The following is a 20,754-nucleotide window of genomic DNA, read 5'->3' on the forward strand; positions in this document are numbered from 1 at the left end:
GGATGGGTGCTAGTTGCTGACTTAATATTTTGTTCTAGATAAAATACCCAGATTGTAACTCTACATGTCTTATATGATGGGTTCTGGGCTAATCCTGGGGGCTGTAACTCTTTCATGAGTTGTATTTGCCCTCTTCTGCTCTGCCTATAGACTGCATTTCACAGGCTCCTTTTTGTCTGGGTTTGGTCATGGTGGGAGATTGAAAGGCAGAAGGAACCAGTCAGTGTATTCCCCCACTTCACCTGCTCAGGTAGTGTTTCTGGCACAGCTGTGTTACCTAAATGGTTTCGGTTCCTGCTAGATAGGCCTGTTAGGATTATAGTCTTGGCTCATGATTCCAGCCCTGGGATTTGACCTTCTGGTCTCAGTATGGTAGTGATGTCCTGTCACTGTTAATCTCTGGGTGGCTTTGCCATCCTCAGATACTTCTTAACTCTACCACTAATTGTGTGGCCAAATCTCTGCATTAAATGTCCTCTATGTTAAATAGGGAATATTTCTGTTTTCTTGATTAGACACTAACTAAAACATGGTCTTAGGAGTCCATGAGAATTTTACCTTTCTCCTTGAATTAGAGCTGTGCTCAGACCTTCCCAGAAGATATCCACTTAACTAATTTGAAAGTAATTATGTTTAATGTTTCACGCATCTAGCAGAAAAATTAAAAACAAATGATATCACAAAAATACCTAAAAAGCAGACCCTGACAAAATAAAGAGAAGATGGACATTCATTAAACATGATATTCTGACCCCAAATCTAGGACTTTCCATTGTAAATGGTCAATCATGAAAGGTAGTATAAGTAAAAGTATTGTATATGCTCCTTGATTGTAAAGCAGAACTTATCTAGAGTGTCATGAAACTATCTTTTGGTCATCACCTCTGTAGGGCATGAAGGAGACCCCTGCCTACGATCATCAGACTGCATTGAAGGGTCTTGCTGTGCTCGTCACTTCTGGACCAAAATCTGCAAGCCAGTTCTCCATCAGGGGGAAGTCTGTACCAAACAGCGCAAGAAGGGCTCTCATGGGCTGGAAATTTTCCAGAGGTGTGACTGTGCCAAGGGCCTATCCTGCAAAGTATGGAAAGATGCCACCTATTCCTCTAAAGCCAGACTCCATGTGTGTCAGAAAATCTGATCACTGATGGGGAAAAACATGACTAGCAGACCGTGAATTTGTGTATTTAATGCATTATAGCATGGTGGAAAATGAAGGATGGAACTCTTAAAAAGGGCTAAAGTGAGGAGTGTGGTAAGAATACAGATCACAGAAAGAAAAAGAGAACGGAGCAGTTTACAGTGGGTGACAAGTGCCATGCAACCAGTGTGTTTCCATTATGCAACTTGTTTATGTAAATAATGTACACATTTGTGAAAATGCAATTATTAATTAAAAAAGCACACGGTGGAAATCACTGACAGATACCATTAACTCTGGAAGTTTAGGTGGCGCTGGAGGATAGGTTTCCTTCAAGCTGATGATTGCCTATAAAGATAACCTAAAAGCCATATTTCTATTCAAAGTTGTAGTTTAACAAACTATCTTTCTCCCAGTATGTATAATAGGCTCTACATCATGAAAAGAGTTGATGAATAGGGAACGAGAGCATTGATCATAGCTAATTTGCAATTCAGGATCATTTATTAATTTGGAATACTATTTCAATGACTGAACTGAAGGCCTTGGTGGGCAGGAAAAAAAGCAGTCAAAACTCTCCAAATAATTTCAAAATAATTGCATGTCTTTTATTAAGGCCTTTATGGAAAACAAGTTTTCCCTCAAACTGCTTATTTATGTTTTCTTAATTCTTAATTTCACCTGTAATTAATAAGAACTGGCATAATAAAACAAAAAGCAGCTCATTCAGATTTAAAATGAAACACATTGCATGTCTTGATTCTATGCAGTTCCTACTTTGAATATGTTTTATTTGCAAAACTATAACCAATAATTGTGAATAGCATTGCATAGCACAGAGCTGAATTTTCAAATTGCCAAAAATTTCAAGATCTCCAAAAATATGTAGGGAAAATATCTAATGGAGAGATCATTATTTTTTTAAAGGTTTTAAATTCCCTATGTATTGATAGAATTGGACTGGTAAATACCTTTATTCTTTGCACACTTTGCAGCATGGTAAGGTAAAGCTGATAATAGAGACTTGGGCTTTATCTTTCCTTCATTCAATCACAGCAAGGAAATGGGGAAAACTTTCTATCCACATTTGGACAACAAGTCAATCATATATCTGAAGCAAATGCTGACTTTTTGACCTTGAACCAAGAGGCTACATATCCTAAATGGAAATTCGCCACAGAATTCACCATCATCATATTTACTACAGATATGAGTTTAGTGTGAGATTGGTTATCCTTAGTCTCTTCAAAAATTTCATTTTATATTTTTAAGGTTCTAAAATAATTTTAGTATGAGGAGGCCTCATGAAATGAACTTCCAAGGTAGATAGTGCAGTGAGGTTCCATTGCCCACCATAAGCTTCTTACTAACAGCACCATATTTTTCTTCTGTGCCTTTCTCTCTCAGCAATATCTGTTTTATTGCTGAAGTTATGGGTTATGCCTTCTGCATCCACTGAGGTTAAAAATATAAAAAAAATACTTGCAAAATCTACACATTGCTAATCTATAGAAACCACAGTTTCTAAAGTCCTAGAAACCACTTTATTACCTTTGTGCTCATGCAGTTCTAAATATTATGTCTAGAGCATAAAAGAAAAAAAAACATTATCTTACATCTGTTACTTTTGACTTTTTCTTTTCTAAACAAGTCACTCCTTGATTTTCTTTTATATAAACCCCACCTGATGTCTCAAATTCATTTTCTACCAATAAAATTTAAACCTCTGTCTTAATATCTATTAAGAATTGCAGCTTCCTACACCCACTTACTAGGAAGATGAAGATTTACATTCTCCCCACATGTTGGCTGAAATAAAAAAATAACCTACCCAACAGTCAAAGTCTGTACAAACAGGTTTCTATGAGCTTGGAGACAAAAAAATGGAGCATTTCAGTCAAGCATTTCCTATATAACAATTACATTTACAATCTGGTTCCTGAGTTTTTCCCCTTATGTTCACCAATCAAAAATTATTATTTGAAATAATTTATTTACAGGAAATGTTAATGAGATGTATTTTCTTATAGAGATATTTCTTACAGAAAGCTTTGTAGCAGAATATATTTGCAGCTATTGACTTTGTAATTTAGGGGAAATGTATAATAAGATAAAAATATATTAAATTTTTCTCTTCCAAATATTGAACAAAAATTTCCCTGTGTTTTGTTCTTGGGAAGGACATTCATAGAATGATAACTACCTGGCTTCAATGTGACTTGGTCTGGTTTAGCTGCTTGAGTGGGCATCTTCTGACCACAGCACTAAGGAATGAATGAGCCAAGGCAGCTTTCTGCTACTTAAGGCAGCTTATTTTACGTCAGGATAGCTATAATTGTTAGAAAGTTATTTTTTCATTAACCAAAATATTTCAGTTTGCAAGTTCTACCCATTTATCCTTAGAACAAGGGCTGTACACAAACTTCTTTGAAATACTTGGAGACAGGTAGCATATCTCCCCAAATCTCTCCAGGTTAAAATTTCCCAGAATAGGGATTCCAACATGCTAAGAGTATTAGCTCATTTCCCTATGGCACAAAGAATGTGCAAAATGTCTTTGGAGGTGAAAGGAGACAAACTGAGTTAACTGGCCTGGAAGGAACTCAAACCCACTTCCTGGCAAGGGGGTCTTTCCTCTGCTCCTTGAATCTAGATATCGCAGATTTGACAACCAGTACCCTGAATTATGAGACAGGGATGATTGTAAGAGCCCATGTTGAATTAGAGATGGTGATGCACTGGCAATGGGGAAAATAAACATTCTGAAGCTGAAACTGTACCATAGCTAGAGGTCAGAGTTGAAGACACCCCACGCACTGTTGAAATAATTCCCACATCATTTTAATTAGTCTTTGAATGTATTTTTAAACAGTTACCCATTTCCTCAAATTGAGAACACTTATATTTCCTAGTTAAAGCATATTTTTCAACCATAACAATCACATGGGGGTGATTTTTCTTCTTCACTGAGGTCGGTGAGATGCTCTGAGAAGTGACAAATCATTCTGACTTCCCTTTTTAACAAAGACACAAAATCCCTATTGTTGCATTAGGGTTTGAGAGGGGAACCAATGAATTACACTTTAACTCAGCTGAATTCAGACCATTTAAGAAACAAGTTAACTAAAGACATTACATTCTTTCCTTATTGTTGATAAAGTTAATATTGGAGAATGTAACCTATATCTCTAGGCGAGTGGACAACCTAATTCTGAACACCAGAAATGGATTCACAGACAGCACCAGACAGCCTCAGTTCTTGCCGTGCTGAAAATAGCCCTGTACAATTTACAAAATTCAGGAGCAGGACAGAGTGACTTCCTCCAGACAGATAGTTCCAAAGAAAAGGTGGGGAAGGGACAGAGCAATGCATTTCTCATTCCAGATTTTCATTTAAAATTCTCCCAATCTTGATAATTCATAACACATGAGAGAAATAAGTGAGGGAATGGAATGAGACTAAAATTATCATGCTACTTCACATTAAATTAACTTGCAAGATTGGGAAGGAAGAATTTCCCCCATATCATTTCCCAGATGTTTATGTTCTTAATTCATTATACATAACATTTTTTTCTACTTGATAATATGGGTTTTAGCCAAAACCTCATCAGCTATCTACTAGGGCAGTCCTCATGGGGACATTCCACCAGTGCCAATCACTCCTTCTTGTGGCTCCTATCAGAACCACTGGTGATCAATTCACACTTTGTCCCAGAAGATGGAAAAATAGTATATTCATTAAATCAACTCCAAAACCACTCTACAATTGGGGCTGTAAAATCACTCTCTATTTTTTTTCTTTTTTGCATGGGCAGGCACCGGGAATCGAACCCCAGGTCTCCGGCATGGCAGGAAAGAACTCTGCCTGCTGAGCTTCTGTGGCCCGCCCATACTCTATTCTTTTTTTTATTATTATTAATTAAAGAAAAAAAGAAATTAACACAACATTTAGAAATCATTCCATTCTACATATGCAATCAGTAATTCTTAACATCATCACATAGATGTATGATCATCATTTCTTAGTACATTTGCATCGATTTAGGAAAAGAACTAGCAAAACAACAGAAAAAGATATAGAATGTTAATACAGAGAAAAAATTAAAAAATAATAATAATAATAAAAAAAGAAAAGGAAAAAGAAAAAAAAGACACAAACAAACAAACAGACAAAAAAAAACTATAGCTCAGATGCAGCTTCATTCAGTGTTTTAACATAATTACATTACAATTAAGTATTATTGTGCTGTCCATTTTTGAGTTTTTGTATCTAGTCCTGTTGCACAGTCTGTATCCCTTTGACTCCAGTTACCCATTATCTTACCCTGTTTCTAACTCCTGCTGGTCTCTGTTACCAATGACATATTCCAAGTTTATTCTCGAATGTCGGTTCACATCAGTGGGACCATACAGTATTTGTCCTTTAGTTTTTGGTTAGACTCACTCAGCATAATGTTCTCTAGGTCCATCCATGTTATTACATGCTTCATAAGTTTATTCTGTCTTTAAGCTGCATAACATTCCATCGTATGTATACACCACAGTTTGTTTAGCCACTCATCTGTTGATGGACATTTTGGCTGTTTCCATCTCCTTGCAATTGTAAATAATGCTGCTATAAACATTGGTGTGCAAATGTCCGTTTGTGTCTTTGCCCTTAAGTCCTTTGAGTAGATACCTAGCAACGGTATTGCTGGGTCGTATGGCAATTCTATATTCAGTTTTTTGAGGAACTGCCAGACTGCCTTTCAAAGTGATTGCACCATTTGACATTCCCACCAACAGTGGATAAGTGTGCCTCTTTCTCTGCATCCTCTCCAGCACTTGTCATTTTCTGTTTTGTTGAAAATGGCCATTCTGGTGGGTGTGAGATGACATCTCATTGTGGTTTTGATTTGCATTTCTCTAATGACCAGGGACATTGAGCATCTCTTCATGTGCCTTTTGGCCATTTGTACTTCCTCTTCTGAGAGGTATCTGTTCAAGTCTTATTCCCATTTTGTAATTGGGTTGGCTGTCTTTTTGTTGTTGAGATGAACAATCTCTTTATAAATTCTGGATACTAGACCTTTATCTGATATGTCATTTCCAAATATTGTCTCCCACTGTGTAGGCTGTCTTTCCACTTTCTTGATGAAGTTCTTTGATGCACAAAAGTGTTTAATTTTGAGGAGCTCCCATTTATTTATTTCTTTCTTGAGTGCTCTTGCTTTAGGTTTAAGGTCCATAAAACTGCCTCCAATTGTAAGTTTCAAAAGATATCTCCCTACATTTTCCTCTAACTGTTTTATGGTCTTAGACCTAATGTTTAGATCTTTGATCCACTTTGAGTTAAATTTTGTATAGGGTGTGAGATATGGGTCCTCTTTCATTCTTTTGCATATGGATATCCAGTTCTTTAGGCACCATTTATTGAAGAGACTGTTCTGTCCCAGGTGAGTTGGCTTGACTGCCTTATCAAAGATCAAATGTCCATAGATGAGAGGGTCTATATCTGAGCACTCTATTCGATTCCATTGGTCGATATATCTATCTTTATGCCAATGCCATGCTGTTTTGAACACTGTGGCTTCATAATATGCCTTAAAGTCAGGCAGCGCGAGACCTCCAGCTTCGTTTTTTTTCCTCAAGGTGTTTTTAGCAATTCGGGGCACCCTGCCCTTCCAGATAAATTTGCTTATTGGTTTTTCTATTTCTGAAAAATAAGTTGTTGGGATTTTGATTGGTATTGCATTGAATCTGTAAATCAATTTAGGTAGGATTGACATCTTAACTATATTTAGTCTTCCAATCCAAAACACGGTATGCCCTTCCATCTATTTAGGTCTTCTGTGATTTCTTTTAACAGTTGTTTGTAGTTTTCTTTGTATAGGTTTTTTGTCTCTTTAGTTAAATTTATTCCTAGGTATTTTATTCTTTTAGTTGCAATTGTAAATGGGATTCATTTCTTGATTTCCCCCTCAGCTTGTTCAATGCTAGTATATAGAAATGCTACAGATTTTTGATTGTTGGTCTTGTAACCTGCTACTTTGCTGTACTCATTTATTACCTCTAGTAGTTTTGTCGTGGATTTTTCCGGGTTTTTGACGTACAATATCATATCATCTGCAAACAGTGATAGTTTTACTTCTTCCTTTCCAATTTTGATGCCTTGTATTTCTTTTTCTTGTCTAATTGCTCTGGCTAGAACCTCCAACACAATGTTGAATAATAGTGGTGTTAATGGACATCCTTGTCTTGTTCCTGATCTTAGGGGGAAAGTTTTCAATTTTTCCCCATTGAGGATGATATTAGCTATGGGTTTTTCATATATTCCCTCTATCATTTTAAGGAAGTTCCCTTGTATTCCTATCTTTTGAAGTGTTTTCAACAGGAAAGGATGTTGAATCTTGTCAAATGCCTTCTCTGCATCAATTGAGATGATCATGTGATTTTTCTGCTTTGATTTGTTGATATGGTGTATTACATTAATTGATTTTCTTATGTTGAACCATCCTTGCATACCTGGGATGAATCCTACCTGATCATGATGTATAATTCTTTTAATGTGTTGCTGGATTCGATTTGCTAGAATTTTGTAGAGGATTTTTGCGTCTATATTCATTAGAGAGATTGGTCTGTAGTTTTCTTTTTTTGTAATATCTTTGCCTGGTTTTGGTATGAGGGTGATATTGGCTTCATAGAATGAATTAGGTAGCTTTCCCTCCACTTTGATTTTTTTGAAGAGTTTGAGGAGAGTTGGTACTAATTCTTTCTGGAATGTTTTGTAGAATTCACATGTGAAGCCGTCTGGTCCTGGACTTTTCTTTTTGGGAAGCTTTTGAGTGACTGATTCAATTTCTTTACTTGTGATTGGTTTGTTGAGGTCATCTATTTCTTCTTGAGTCAAAGTTGGTTGTTCATGCCTTTCCAGGAACCCATCCATTTCATCTAAATTGTTGTATTTATTAGCGTAAAGTTGTTCATAGTATCCTGTTATTACCTACTTTATTTCTGTGAAGTCAGTGATTATGTCTCCTTTTCCATTTCTGATCATATTTATTTGCATCCTCTCTTTTCTTCTTTTTGTCAGTCTTGCTAAGTGCCCATCAATCTTATTGATTTTCTCATAGAACCAACTTCTGGTCTTATTGATTTTCTCTATTGTTTTCATGTTTTAAACTTCATTTATTTCTGCTCTAATCTTTGTTATTTCTTTCCTTTTGCTTGCTTTGGGGTTAGTTTGCTGTTCTTTCTCCAGTTCTTCCAAGTGGACAGTTAATTCCTGCATTTTTGCCTTTTCTTCTTTTCTGATATAGGCATTTAGGGCAATAAATTTCCCTCTTAGCACTGCCTTTGCTGTGTCCCATAGGTTTTGATATGTTGTGTTTTCATTTTCATTCGCCTCGAGGTATTTACTGATTTCTCTTGTAATTTCTTCCTTGACCCACTCATTGTTTAAGAGTGTGTTGTTGAGCCTCCACACATTTGTCAATTTTCTGGCACTCCGCCTATTATTGATTTCCAACTTCATTCCTTTATGATCTGAGAAAGTGTTGTGTATGATTTCAATCTTTTTAAATTCGTTAAGACTTGCTTTGTGACCCAGCATATGGTCTATCTTTGAGAATGATCCATGAGCACTTGAGAAAAAGGTGTATCCTGCTGTTGTGGGATGTAATGTCCTATAAATGTCTGTTAAGTCTAGCTCATTTATAGCAATATTCAAATTCTCTATTTCTTTATTGATCCTCTGTCTAGATGCTCTGTCCATTGATAAGAGTGGTGAATTGAAGTCTCAAACTATTATGGTAGATGTGTCTATTTCCCTTTTCAGTGATTGCAGTGTATTCCTCACGTGTTTTGGGGCATTCTGATTTGGTGTGTAAATATTTATGATTGTTACGTCTTCTTGTTTAATTGTTCCTTTTATTAGTAGATAGTGTCCTTCTTTGTCTCTTTTAACTGTTTTACATTTGAAGTCTAACTTGTTGGATATTAGTATAGCTACTCCTGCTCTTTTCTGGTTGTTATTTGCATGAAATATCTTTTCCCAACCTTTCACTTTCAACCTATGTTCATCTTTGGGTCTCAGATATGTTTTCTGTAGACAGCATATAGAAGAATCCTGTTTTTTAATCCATTCTGCCAGTCTATGCCTTTTGATTGGGGAATTCAGTCCATTAACATTTAGTGTTATTACTGTTTGAATAATATTTTCCCCTACCATTTTGCCTTTTGTATTATATAAATCATATCTGATTTTCCTTCCTTTTACACTCTTCTCCATACCTCTCTCTTCTGTCTTTTCATATCTGACTCTAGTGTTCCCTTTAGTATTTATTGCAGACCTGGTCTCTTGTTCACAAATTCTCTCAGTGACTTTTTGTCTATAAATGTTTTAATTTCTTCCTCATTTTTGAAGGACAATTTTGCTGGCTATAGGAGTCTTGGTTGGCAGTTTTTCTCTTTTAGTAATTTAAATATATCATCCCAGTGTCTTCTAGCTTTCATGGTTTCTGCTGAGAAATCTACACATAGTCTTATTAGGTTTCCCTTGTATGTGACAGATTGTTTTTCTGTTGCTGCTTTCAAGATCCTCTCTTTCTCTTTGACCTCTGACATTCTAACTAGTAAGTGTCTTGGAGAACGCCTATTTGGGTCTATTCTCTTTGGGGTGCGCTGAAATTCTTGGATCTGTAATTTTAGGTCTTTCATAAGAGTTGGGAAATTTTCAGTGATAATTTCTTCCATTAGTTTTTCTCCTCCTTTTCCCTTCTCTTCTCCTTCTGGGACACCCACAACACGTATATTTGTGTGCTTCATATTGTCATTCAGTTCCCTGATCCCCTGTTCAAATTTTTCCATTCTTTTCCCTATAGTTTGTTTCTTTTTGGAATTCAGATGTTCCATCCTCCAATTCACTAATTCTAGCTTCTGTCTCTTTAAATCTACCATTGTAGGTGTCCATTGTTTTTTCCATCTTTTCTACTTTGTCCTTCAGTCCCATAAGTTCTGTGATTTGTTTTTTTCAGTTTTTCTATTTCTTCTTTTTGTTCAGCCCATGTCTTCTTCATGTCCTCCCTCAATTATTGATTTGGCTTTTGAAGAGGTTTTCCATTTCTGTTCGTATATTCAGCATTAGTTGTCTCAGCTCCTGTATCTCATTTGAACTATTGGTTTGTTCCTTTGACTGGGCCATATCTTCAATTTTCCGAGCATGATCCGTTATCTTCTGCTGGCGTCTGGGCATTTAATCAGATTTCCCTGGGTGTGGGACCCAGCAGGTTGATAAATCTGTGAAATCTCTGGGTTCTGTTTTTCTTATCCTGCCCAGTAGGTGGCGCTCGTGTTGCTCGTCTGTCTGCGGGTCCCACCAGTAAAAGATGCTGTGGCTCCTTTAACTTTGGAAAACTCTTGCTGTAAGGGAGGGTCGCCAGCCGAACTGGCTTGGGGTATTGCCAATCCGAATCTCCCAGCCGGCCCGGGAATCCGCACATGAGGAGGGTCGCCAGCCTGTACGGCTTGGGGGAGCGCCTGTCCAAATTTCCCAGCCGGCCCGGGGCACCAAGCGTGGTGGGGGGGCGCCGGCCTCCGCGGTTTGGGGGAGCGCCTGTCAAAATTTCCCAGCCGGCCCGGGGCGCCAAGCATGGCGGGGGGGCACCGGCCGCCGCGGCTTGGTGGAGTGCCTATCCACCGTTCCCACGTGTTTGGAAGGGACCCTGGTCGCCGGTCTCCGTGGCTTGGGGGATCTCTGATCCAATTCTCCCAGCTGGTCCGGGGGGCCGTGCGTGGGAGGGGGCGCCAGCCACCATGGCTTGAGGGGATCACCTGTCAGCCTGGGAAGGAGGGAGGAAGGGACTCCAGCCACCTGCCGCCCCGGCCCAGGGAAGCGCGTGCCCCTCGGCGATCTCACCACAGCAGGTTCTCCCAGCCAGTCAGTCGTTCCAGCATGGGGTATGCTGTCTTCTTGGTTTCTGTCGTGGCTCCGGGAGCTGTTCTGTATCGTTTCTACTTCCCTAGTAGCTGTTCTGGAGGAGAAACTAAGACCCGCGCATCTTACTAAGCCGCCATCTTATCCGGAAGTCTGACTCTATTCTTTTTATCATCCCAAATTATGTTTATTGACATAATTCAATGCAGTCTAACAGAAGTTCTGCAGTGTAATTAAATGACCTATTGCATATTAGATAATAGATGCTCAAATGCATGTCAATAATGAAATCCAAACAATATAGAACTGTCTCTCATTTGAGCAAAAATATTTCTCCATTAAAAAATAAAACCTTAGAGAAACTAAAGGACAACAGTTAATCCCCCTTGCATGTTAAAGTCAAAATAAGTTGAAGTCCAAAGGAATCTAAAGCTTGCAATTATTATTTTTGTCTTGAAAAGAGAGTCCAAAAGAAATCAAAATTCAAAATCTTTAAATTAATGACTGCAATTTATTTATTGCATATTCTGCTCTGTCTTAACCAGAGGGATTCTTAACGTTTGGGTGAAATGGACCTCTTGTAGTATCTATGGCCTCTCATTATAATATGTGCAAGTCCTATAGCACCTCAAAGTCTCTCTTAGCTTGGAAATACCCCTGATATAGCTCACTTTAATTAAAGTTCATTGAATTATCAGTACACAACATGATTAATCCTAGATGATACCACATTTCAGAAACAAGCCAATCTTTAGCTTTTAGAGCAGATAGCATAGGCAAAGTGCCAGGACTTAGTGCTTCCAAAAACCATAAGAGAGGTGTGTGGAACTTAAATGAAGGAAGATAAAATGGAAAAAAATCTTTGTGTTTGCTCTGTTAAAATTGTCAGTCAATTAAAATTAGGCCTAAGAGTCACCCTTGGAGAACCTCTTTTGTTGCTCAGATATGGCCTATCTCTCTCTCAGCCAACATGGCAAACAAACTCACTGTCCTCCCCCTCTCTACATGGGACATGACTCCCAGGGGTGTAAACCTCCCTGGCAATGTAGAAATCCTAGAATGAGCTGGGACTCAGAATCGAGAGATTGAGGAAAACTTCTTGACTGAAAAGGGGAAGAGAAAAATGAGACAAAATAACGTGTCAGTGGCTGAGAGATTTCAAACAGGGTGGAGAGGTTATCCTGGAGGTTATTATTACACATTATGTAGATATCCCCTTTTTAGTTTAAGGTATATTAGAGAGGCTAGAGGGAAGTGCTTGAAATTGTAAAGCTGAGTTCCAATAGCCATGTCTCTTGAAGATGAATGTATAATGATACAGCTTTCACAATGTGACTGTGTGATTGTGAAAATCTTGTGTCTGATGCTCCTTTTATCTATGGTATGGAAAGATGAATTAAAAATATGGATTAAAAGTAAATAAATAGTTTGTTTCCCAGATCATGCACCAAATAAATAATAAATAAACAAACAAATAAATAACAACAACAACAAAATGTCAGCCAACCCAAACCAGTTGTCTATATCCCATGATCTATTAACCTAAACTGTAATGGAGAAATGCATCATCAATAATTTAAATAGAACACTATATTTCACCATATGTTAAGGTGGAAGGAGACTCCACCTGCATATTGTATCTCCTTTTAGACAAAGAGTGATATTTGAGGCATTGCTGTCTTCACACTACACTTGTCAAATTTAGAAATTTGCCATGGTGTTACTCTCACTTGGGGCTTATTTCTTTTGTACCTAGCATATTCAAAGCATCACTAGTATTTAACTGTAAAAGGTTCTCTGTGGCCATATGACCTCACAATATCTTGCAGGTTGACTTCATTTTAGGGCTGTGCTACAATGGCTGCTTCCACTGCTTCATCCTGTGTGATTACTCCCTCATGCCTGTATCTGTTCTAGGTAGAGAAGTGAATCAACAGATCTCTGAACTAAAATTGTAATTGCTACTTCTGAAGTCTGTGCTCCTGGGAACCTAGAATGCACTCCAACTTAGATGCCTTTACTCAACACACATTCATTGTGCACTTGCTATGTTCCAGGCAGTTTTAGTACAGTGGGTAGCAGCAGAGAAACAAACTGATGAAGTCCCTAGTCTCATCATTTTTTCATTGCAGGTATTTTTTTAGGGGAATGTTAAGGAGACAGAAAATGGCTAAATGGGAAATATAAATAACAGGAGACAAGGATGAGTATTTTGTAGAAAACTGAAGCAGGGTACTAATAGAGAGTGACGAGTTGTACTATTTTAGATTCTGTGGTCTGAGAAGATTTGGGGGAATCCTGAGAAAAAAGAGGAGTTGACAACAAAAAAATCTGGGGAAACAATATGATAGAGCAAATACTTGACAGTGGGAGGAACTAGGGAGTAACTGGGTGGGAAATAACTGAGAGGTGGGACCAGAAAGGGAACTGAGTCAGGTGATGAATGAAGAGCCTTCTTGACATCATCATGACTTTTACTTTTAGATAAAAGTGAATCCAGGGAAGCTTCTGAACAGGAGAATAGCATGATCAGGTTTATGTTTTCAAAGGACCATGAAGGCTGCTGTGTGGAGAACAGAATTGTAAGGTGTCCTGGCAAGAACTGCTGGTGGCTTAGATTAGTGAGTAGGGAGGAGGTCATGAGAAATGGTTGGCTTCAGGATATGTGAAAGGAAGAACAACTGAATTTACTGTTGGATAGTATGAGGGGTGTGAGAAAGAGTGGAGTTTCTCCAGCCTAGCATGAGGATCAGGGTCACAGGAAAATAAATTGTGGATGAGAAAAGAATAAAAAAAACTTTCTCATATAATGCCCTTGTATTTAACATGCAGGAAAAATAGACCTCAATAGAATTCTGAAAATGTTTTAGAAAGTTACCCTTGGTTGGTTTAGTTTTTCGCCAGCCATCTAAATTCTTAAGAAAAATTATCTGAAAGAAGGACTGAATCTAGGAAAAGAGGCAGCTTGTTGGATGCACTAAAGGGAGAGGTTGTAGACAAATGGAAGAATGAGATTATAGGGAAATATAGCAAAAGGAACAAACAGGAACCAGAGTACAGAGATTGATCAAAGATCCAAACTCAGGGTAAGAAAGAGATGCATCATTTGAGATGCTGGAAATACTAAAAGGTGCTAATAAGAAACTTAAATTTGATACAGATGTCAAAGAGTGTCAGGGAAAAGTTACGGGAAGAGAAAGGTTGATTCACAGCAGTAGGTTTAGAAAATTATTTTAGCAAAAAGTGTAGCTCAGGCAACACTCCCATTGACATTGGGCCAATGAATTGCAGTGCAGGGCAATTTGTCAAAGCAAGCTTTAGCACTCTTTGCATCTTAAGTAATTGTACAGTGTAGGATCTGGGAATTCTAAAGAAATGACAATATGCAAGTAATTGAAGTACTTTCATGAGAACTACAATTTGCCATCATACCTCTCACACATACGTCATGAATACCACAGTGCACAACTTTAAAAAATTTCCTGGGGGTCAATGTTTCTCAGCGATGCCATGGACTTGTTTTATTTGCTCCACACCTTCCCACTTCACTGCACCTGCTACACCAGTCATCGTTCTGAGTTTAATAGCCAGTCAGCCTCCAGGGCCTAGTAACAGATGGGGAACATCAGATCAGCTAGTACATGTAAAAATTTCTAAATCCTCCTTAAGCTTTTCATATAGACCTTGAACTGGAGCTCATTTTATCTTCCATTTCTTTTTCTACCATGTCTCTCACCCCTTCCAGCTGGTGTCTTGTCTGTTTCAATAGCCATCTATTGTGCACCCTATAGTATGCCATACTTAGATCTGACTTAGATAACAGTCAAGAAGCAATGTCTATGATGTCTCACAGTAATGTTCAAGCTGTTTAGCACACATCCCTCTCTTAAAATTTTCCAAGCTCCAAATACGATGGCACTGGCTTTAACAATGCCTGAGAGAAATATACAACAAAATTTCTTTATATATGTTTCAAGGGACCTTGAATTATTTGTAGGGAGTAAATTCCCCAATACACTACGGACTTCAGTTTGGACTGTTAAAAATAAATATTAGCTGTGGAAGAATGTGCAAATGCTGTGAAAAACTCCCTTTAAAATAAAAGAGGTAAAGACAACCTGACAACAGTTATGATTTATTTCTACAATGAGTATGAATTTGAAAGCACTGTTTTCAAGTTACAGAAGAGAATGAGTATCTGTTAATTAGCAGAGGAAAACAAACCACAGGAAAAGCCTCTTCAGTATTAGAAGTAGAAGAAATTAAAGAGATTGACCATATGGAAAAAAAAGGGGCATACAGAAGTGATTCAAAAACATATTCAGGGAGTTAGGGCTATGTAGATTTCTTTTTTGGAAAAACTTTTACAAAAACAGCAGCCTTGAAATATGTCAAATAAAGGGAGAACTTAAAGAAAAATATTGGATTGATAAAAACCTTGTTTCATAGAAAAAAATAACAAAGCAATGATTTCAGGACTATCCAAACAGAATATTGTCCTAAGCTAACATTCTCTGATTCTTTAGGTTATCTTACTGAAAGCCAGCTCTTACCTCATCATCACTTAGCAAGAAGGATTGTTCTTAGGTATGCTCCCTCGGGACACAAACGACAACTGTAATAATAATCTTACATTAACACAGGACTCTCAACTTGCTCTCAGAATGCCATCATTCATGTTACTATTCTTTATTCCTCACAATAAGCAAATAACTCCTGTTTCTTGAATATTTGCTGTGGGCTATATTTACTATGGGCTTAGGGTTTTTTCTACATCATCATATATTCCTCTTCACAGTAACCACTCTACAGCTAAGAGGGGTTGAGCAAGGATTTGAGACCGTGATTTTTTAAATACATTTTTTATTGTGAAATACAACATATCCACAACCAAGCAATAAATTTCAAAGTACTTTTTAACAAATAAGTATAAAACAGATTTCAAAGTGCTGTATGGGTTACACAATTTCAGGTTTTTCCTTTTAGCAGCTCCAAGTCACTGGAGACAAAAAGAAACATCAACATGATTCAGAAGTCATACTCATTTGTTAAATTCTATTTTCTACATTATAACTTTTCTTTCTCCTTTGATCCTTCTTTCAATCTTTGGGGATATTTGGGCTATGCCATTCTAACTTTTTCATGTTGATAAGTGGTATTGACAATATTAGAAGTGGGGATGGAACAAATTGATATTCTTGGAGAGGCTATCCTCTTTGGGTTTCAGGACTTATCTGGCTTATGAACCATCCGGAGGTTGTAGATTTCTGGAAAGTAAACATAGTGTGTGAAATTTTTGTAGATCCTCAGAGACCTAGGTGCTCTTTAGGGTTAATAGAAATGATGTCAGTTGGGGTTCAGCAAACCCTGGCACTTAGTAATGCAATATCTAGCTGAAGTCTGCATAAAAGTAGCCTACAGAATAGCCTCTCAATTCTTTGAACTCTCTTAGGCACTGATACCTTATTTTGTCACACTTCTTTACCCCGTTTTGGTCAGGAAGACTTTGTCAGTTCCATGGTGCCAGGGCTAGGCTCATCCCTGGGAGTCATTTCCCATGCTGTTAGGGAGACTTTCACCCCTGGGTGTTATGCCCCATGTAGGGGTTGTAAGGATTTTTCTTGCAGAGTTGGGTTAGAGAGATAGAGGCTATATCTGAACAGCAAAAGATGTTTCCTGGAAGTATCTCTTAGGCATAATTATTGGTAGGCATAGTTTCTCTGCTACAAAAATAAGTTTAATAAGAGCAAACCTGAAGATCAAGGCTTGGCTTATCAACTTAGGAGTCCCTAATGTTTGAGAGAGTATCAGATGTTTCCCAAGTGGGAAAGTTTAATAGTTCCTTATTTTTTCTCTAGTCCCTCAAGGTACTTTGGCAATACTTTTTAATTATCCTCCCAACATACTCTGGAGTGTATCCGGGTATTTTGCTAAGCTATATAGAAGTTTAAGCCCTCCTGAGCATTCTGGGCTCCATGTGTTTGGGTTGTTTGAGCTGTCCAGGCAGGTTGAGTTAGATTATGTGCTATAGAAAATAAAGCTCTCTTCCTTTGGTCTCATACAGAGGTGAAGCTCTAAAGTACCGACAATATCATTGTTTGCTCTGTATACTGACTTAACTTGAATTATTTGTAGGGAGTAAATTCCCCAATGCACTATGGACTTCAGTTTGGACTGTTAAAAATAAGAAGCCTCTTTTTCTGTTTTGTTTTGTTTTTTATCAGTTATTGTGTGTAGCAATGTAGACTTTCAGAATTGCAGAACTCCAACTCTGATTCTTAGGTGTCACATAGATACCCAAAGTTCCAGAGAAACGCCAGATTATATACATATAGCATTGCATCTCAGAATCTATAAATAACACTTAGAATTCTGGACTAAATGTGACTGCTGTAAGAGTTTACAAACTCGGCCCTGATTTTCCTATAAGTATTTCTTAAAAAAGACCATACAATATTTGTTCTTTTGTTTCTGGCTTATTTTGAGCAACATAATATCCCCAAGGGTTCATTCACCTGATTGTATGCATCACGACTTAATTCCTTTCTGTAGCTGCACAATATTCCATCATATGTTACAGCACAATTTGCCTTTCTGTATCTCAGTCAATGTACCCTTAGACCACTTCCATCCATTGAGCATCATGGATAATGTCCAAAATAAATAATCCATGTCTCACAGTATCCTCACTTAGTTATACAAGCAACACTCAATTTTAGACAATTTTCATTGCTCCAGAGATACAAATAACAAATAAACACATCCTAACCAAAGAAAAAATCTATACCTCCCCTTAACTCTTGTCCCTCCCTCTCACCTCAATTATTTGCCCCTGATATTGCTTGGTACAATTGATATCTTCCTGCTAACTATTAACCATGACATGCAATAGTAGTTGTCCCCCTACTAAATCTTCTTTATACAAGATTCATACCTTTGAAGTAGCGCATGCAAGAACTTATTTATATTTGCAGTGTTAAGTTGTGGGATACATGGCTCTATTCAACCCCTTTCAATCATATTCACCATCAATATAGCAATTTTAATATAATCCCACTAATGAACTACCATCACTTCTATCCATTCCCTTACATTTAAGTTCAACCTCATTAGGAAACTGTTCGCCTATAATTAGCTTCTGTGTATCTCTAGGTCCCCTATATTCTACATTATAAGCCTCTCACTTTGCCTTTACCAGGACCATAATAGTGAAATCATACAGTAGCTATCCTTTTGTGTCGGGCTTATTTCACTCAGCATTATGTCCTCAAGGTTCATCCATGTTGCCATATGTTTTAGTACCTTATTTCCTCTTACTGCTGCATAATGTTCCATCAGGTGTATATACCACATTTTGTTTATCCACTCATTCGTTGATGGTTGCTTAGGTGTTTCCATCTCTTGGTAATTGTGAATGCTGCTGCTATGAACATGTGTACAAATGTTTGCTCAAGTTACTACTTTCAGCTTTCCTGGGTTCATATTGAATATTGGTGTTGACAGTATTTTAATTTGCAAGCTGCTGGAATGCCATATACTAGATTTAGAACACCTTTTATAAAGCGAATTTAATAAGTTACAAGTTTACAGTTTTAATCTTATAAAAATGTTCAAACTAAGGCACCCGAGGAAAGATACCTTAATTCAAGGATGACTGATGGGTCTGGAACACCTTTGTCAGCTGGGTAGTCATATGACTGACATTAGCTGGTCCCTCACTCCTAGGCTCTATTGCTTTCAATCTCTGTTCCTGTGGGGGCTCTTACTTTGATTCTCAGGGGCTGACTCTCATCTCTTGACTTCCCTTGACTCTCTCCAGGTTCTGGCTTGCTTCATATCTTATGGCAATGTCTGCTGGGCTCCAAGCATGTCCAAACATCTGTGTCTCTTCCTCCAAGTGTCAGCATCTGTGTCAGCTCTGTTCTGAAGTTTCTGTAGGCTATTTCATTTCTTCAAAATGTTTCCTCTTTTAAAGACTCTATTAAAACCACCTGAAATATGTGAAGTCATGGCTCCATCTAATCAAAAGGTTACATGCCCACAGTTGGGCATGTAACATCTCTGTGGAGATAATCTAATCAAAGTATCCAGCCTTTGGTATTGAATCAAGATGAAAAGAAATGACTGTCCCATAAGATTGGATCAAGATTGAAACATGGCTTTTCTTGCTGCTTTCAGAATTTTCTGCTTCTCTTCTATATTTGACAGTCTAGTGTGTGTCTTAGAGTAGGCCTATTTGGATTTACTTTATTTGAGTTCTATTGGTCTTTTAAATTTGTATATTCATGTCTTTTATAAGGGTTGGGAAGTTTTCCCCCATTATCTCTTCAACTAATTTTCTTAGCCCTTTACTTTTCTCTTATCCTTCTGAGACACCAATTATTCCTAAATTTGTTTGCTTTGTGTTATCTATCATTTCCCTGAGATCCAATTATAATTTTTCCATTTTTTCTTGCCATTTTTTTCTTTTGTGCACTTGAATATAATTGCCCTATCTTCTAGCTCACTTGTTCTTTCTTCTGCCTCTTGAAATCTGATTTTGTGTGTCTCTAGTATATTTTTAATTTAGTCTACAGTATCTTTCATCTCTGCAAGATCTGTTATTTTTCTATTTATCCTTTAAAATTCTTCCTTATGCTCTTCTAGTGTCTTCTTGATCTCCTTTATGTCATTAGCCAACCCATTGAATTTATTTAGAATAGTTGTATGAGCATTTTTGAATAGTTGTTCCAAAGTTTGTGGCTCCTACGTGGTTTAATTTGGTCATTTGGTGTCATATCTACCTTCATCGTTATGTGCTTTGTGATATATCACTTATTTTCAAGGCATTTGATGATCTTGATGGAGTATTTTGAAAGTTGACTTCCCCCAGTCCCTTACGGTTTTGTACTTGCTTGTGTTGGCATTGAAGGTTTCCTTTTGCACTTTGTTTGTCAGTAATTTCCTGCCAAACCATGGACTGGACCTCATGCAAGAATAAAACTCTACTTGATGATCTGTTAAAAGCTAGACAGATTTAGTTTGCCAGACTCCACTTTTCACTTCTTCCCAGCAGATGGTGCTCTTTGGCCACCTCTTCCCCTCAGGCCCACCTCTCCCCAGCTGTGGCAGTCAGGGTTGTTGTCACTGTGCACTTTGGTGAAAACTCTGCTTGTGAACCTGATGGGTCTGGTAGTTCCCAAACTCCCACATAGAATGACCTTGGCCGTGGGACTGAGTATTTCAATTGCCCATGCCCACAGCCAACCCAGAAATGCCTGGTGGTGTGGCTCAGTGCAGCATGACTCAGCAAGCTTCCTCATCCCTGTCTCTCCATCTGTGCATGCCTGAGGTCTCTGGGCCTTTGTGGGGGAAGACGAGCAGTATTGGGACCCAACAAGTCTCTTTAGCTGGCAAGTTGTCAGAGTGAGTCCACTCTGTCTCTCCCTCCCCCCACAGGAAGTGACCCGAGTCTCTACTAAAAAACCTGGGGCTCACAGCTGCTTCTCTCAGGGATCAGGAGCAGGCGCACTGTGCACTGGCTCTGCTTCTTCAGGAGCAGCATTTTCCTGCACACAGCTGCTTGCCCCTCGTGGAGTCATGACCAAGCACACTCACTCTGTTCCCTCCATCCAAATGTCTCCACTTTTTTATCCAGGACCTCCCTATATAGTGTAGAAGACCTTCTCTGGTCACTTGCACTCTAGAACTGCAGTCC

The 20,754-nt window shown here is 38.1% G+C and overlaps 1 protein-coding gene across 1 annotated transcript in view; it reads left to right on the forward strand.

Moving 5' to 3' along the window:
* DKK2 (dickkopf Wnt signaling pathway inhibitor 2) overlaps positions 1-3,230 on the forward strand; it is a 112,308-nt gene extending 109,078 nt beyond the window's left edge. The window contains exon 4 of the mRNA XM_077142616.1: positions 891-3,230. Within this exon, the coding sequence (XP_076998731.1) occupies positions 891-1,141 (251 nt within the window). The 3' untranslated portion in view covers positions 1,142-3,230. The remainder of the gene's footprint in view (positions 1-890) is intronic.
* Positions 3,231-20,754: the final 17,524 nt, after the last annotated feature.

Source organism: Tamandua tetradactyla, chromosome 24 (genome assembly GCF_023851605.1).
Source record: "Tamandua tetradactyla isolate mTamTet1 chromosome 24, mTamTet1.pri, whole genome shotgun sequence".
Taxonomy (NCBI): domain Eukaryota; kingdom Metazoa; phylum Chordata; class Mammalia; order Pilosa; family Myrmecophagidae; genus Tamandua; species Tamandua tetradactyla.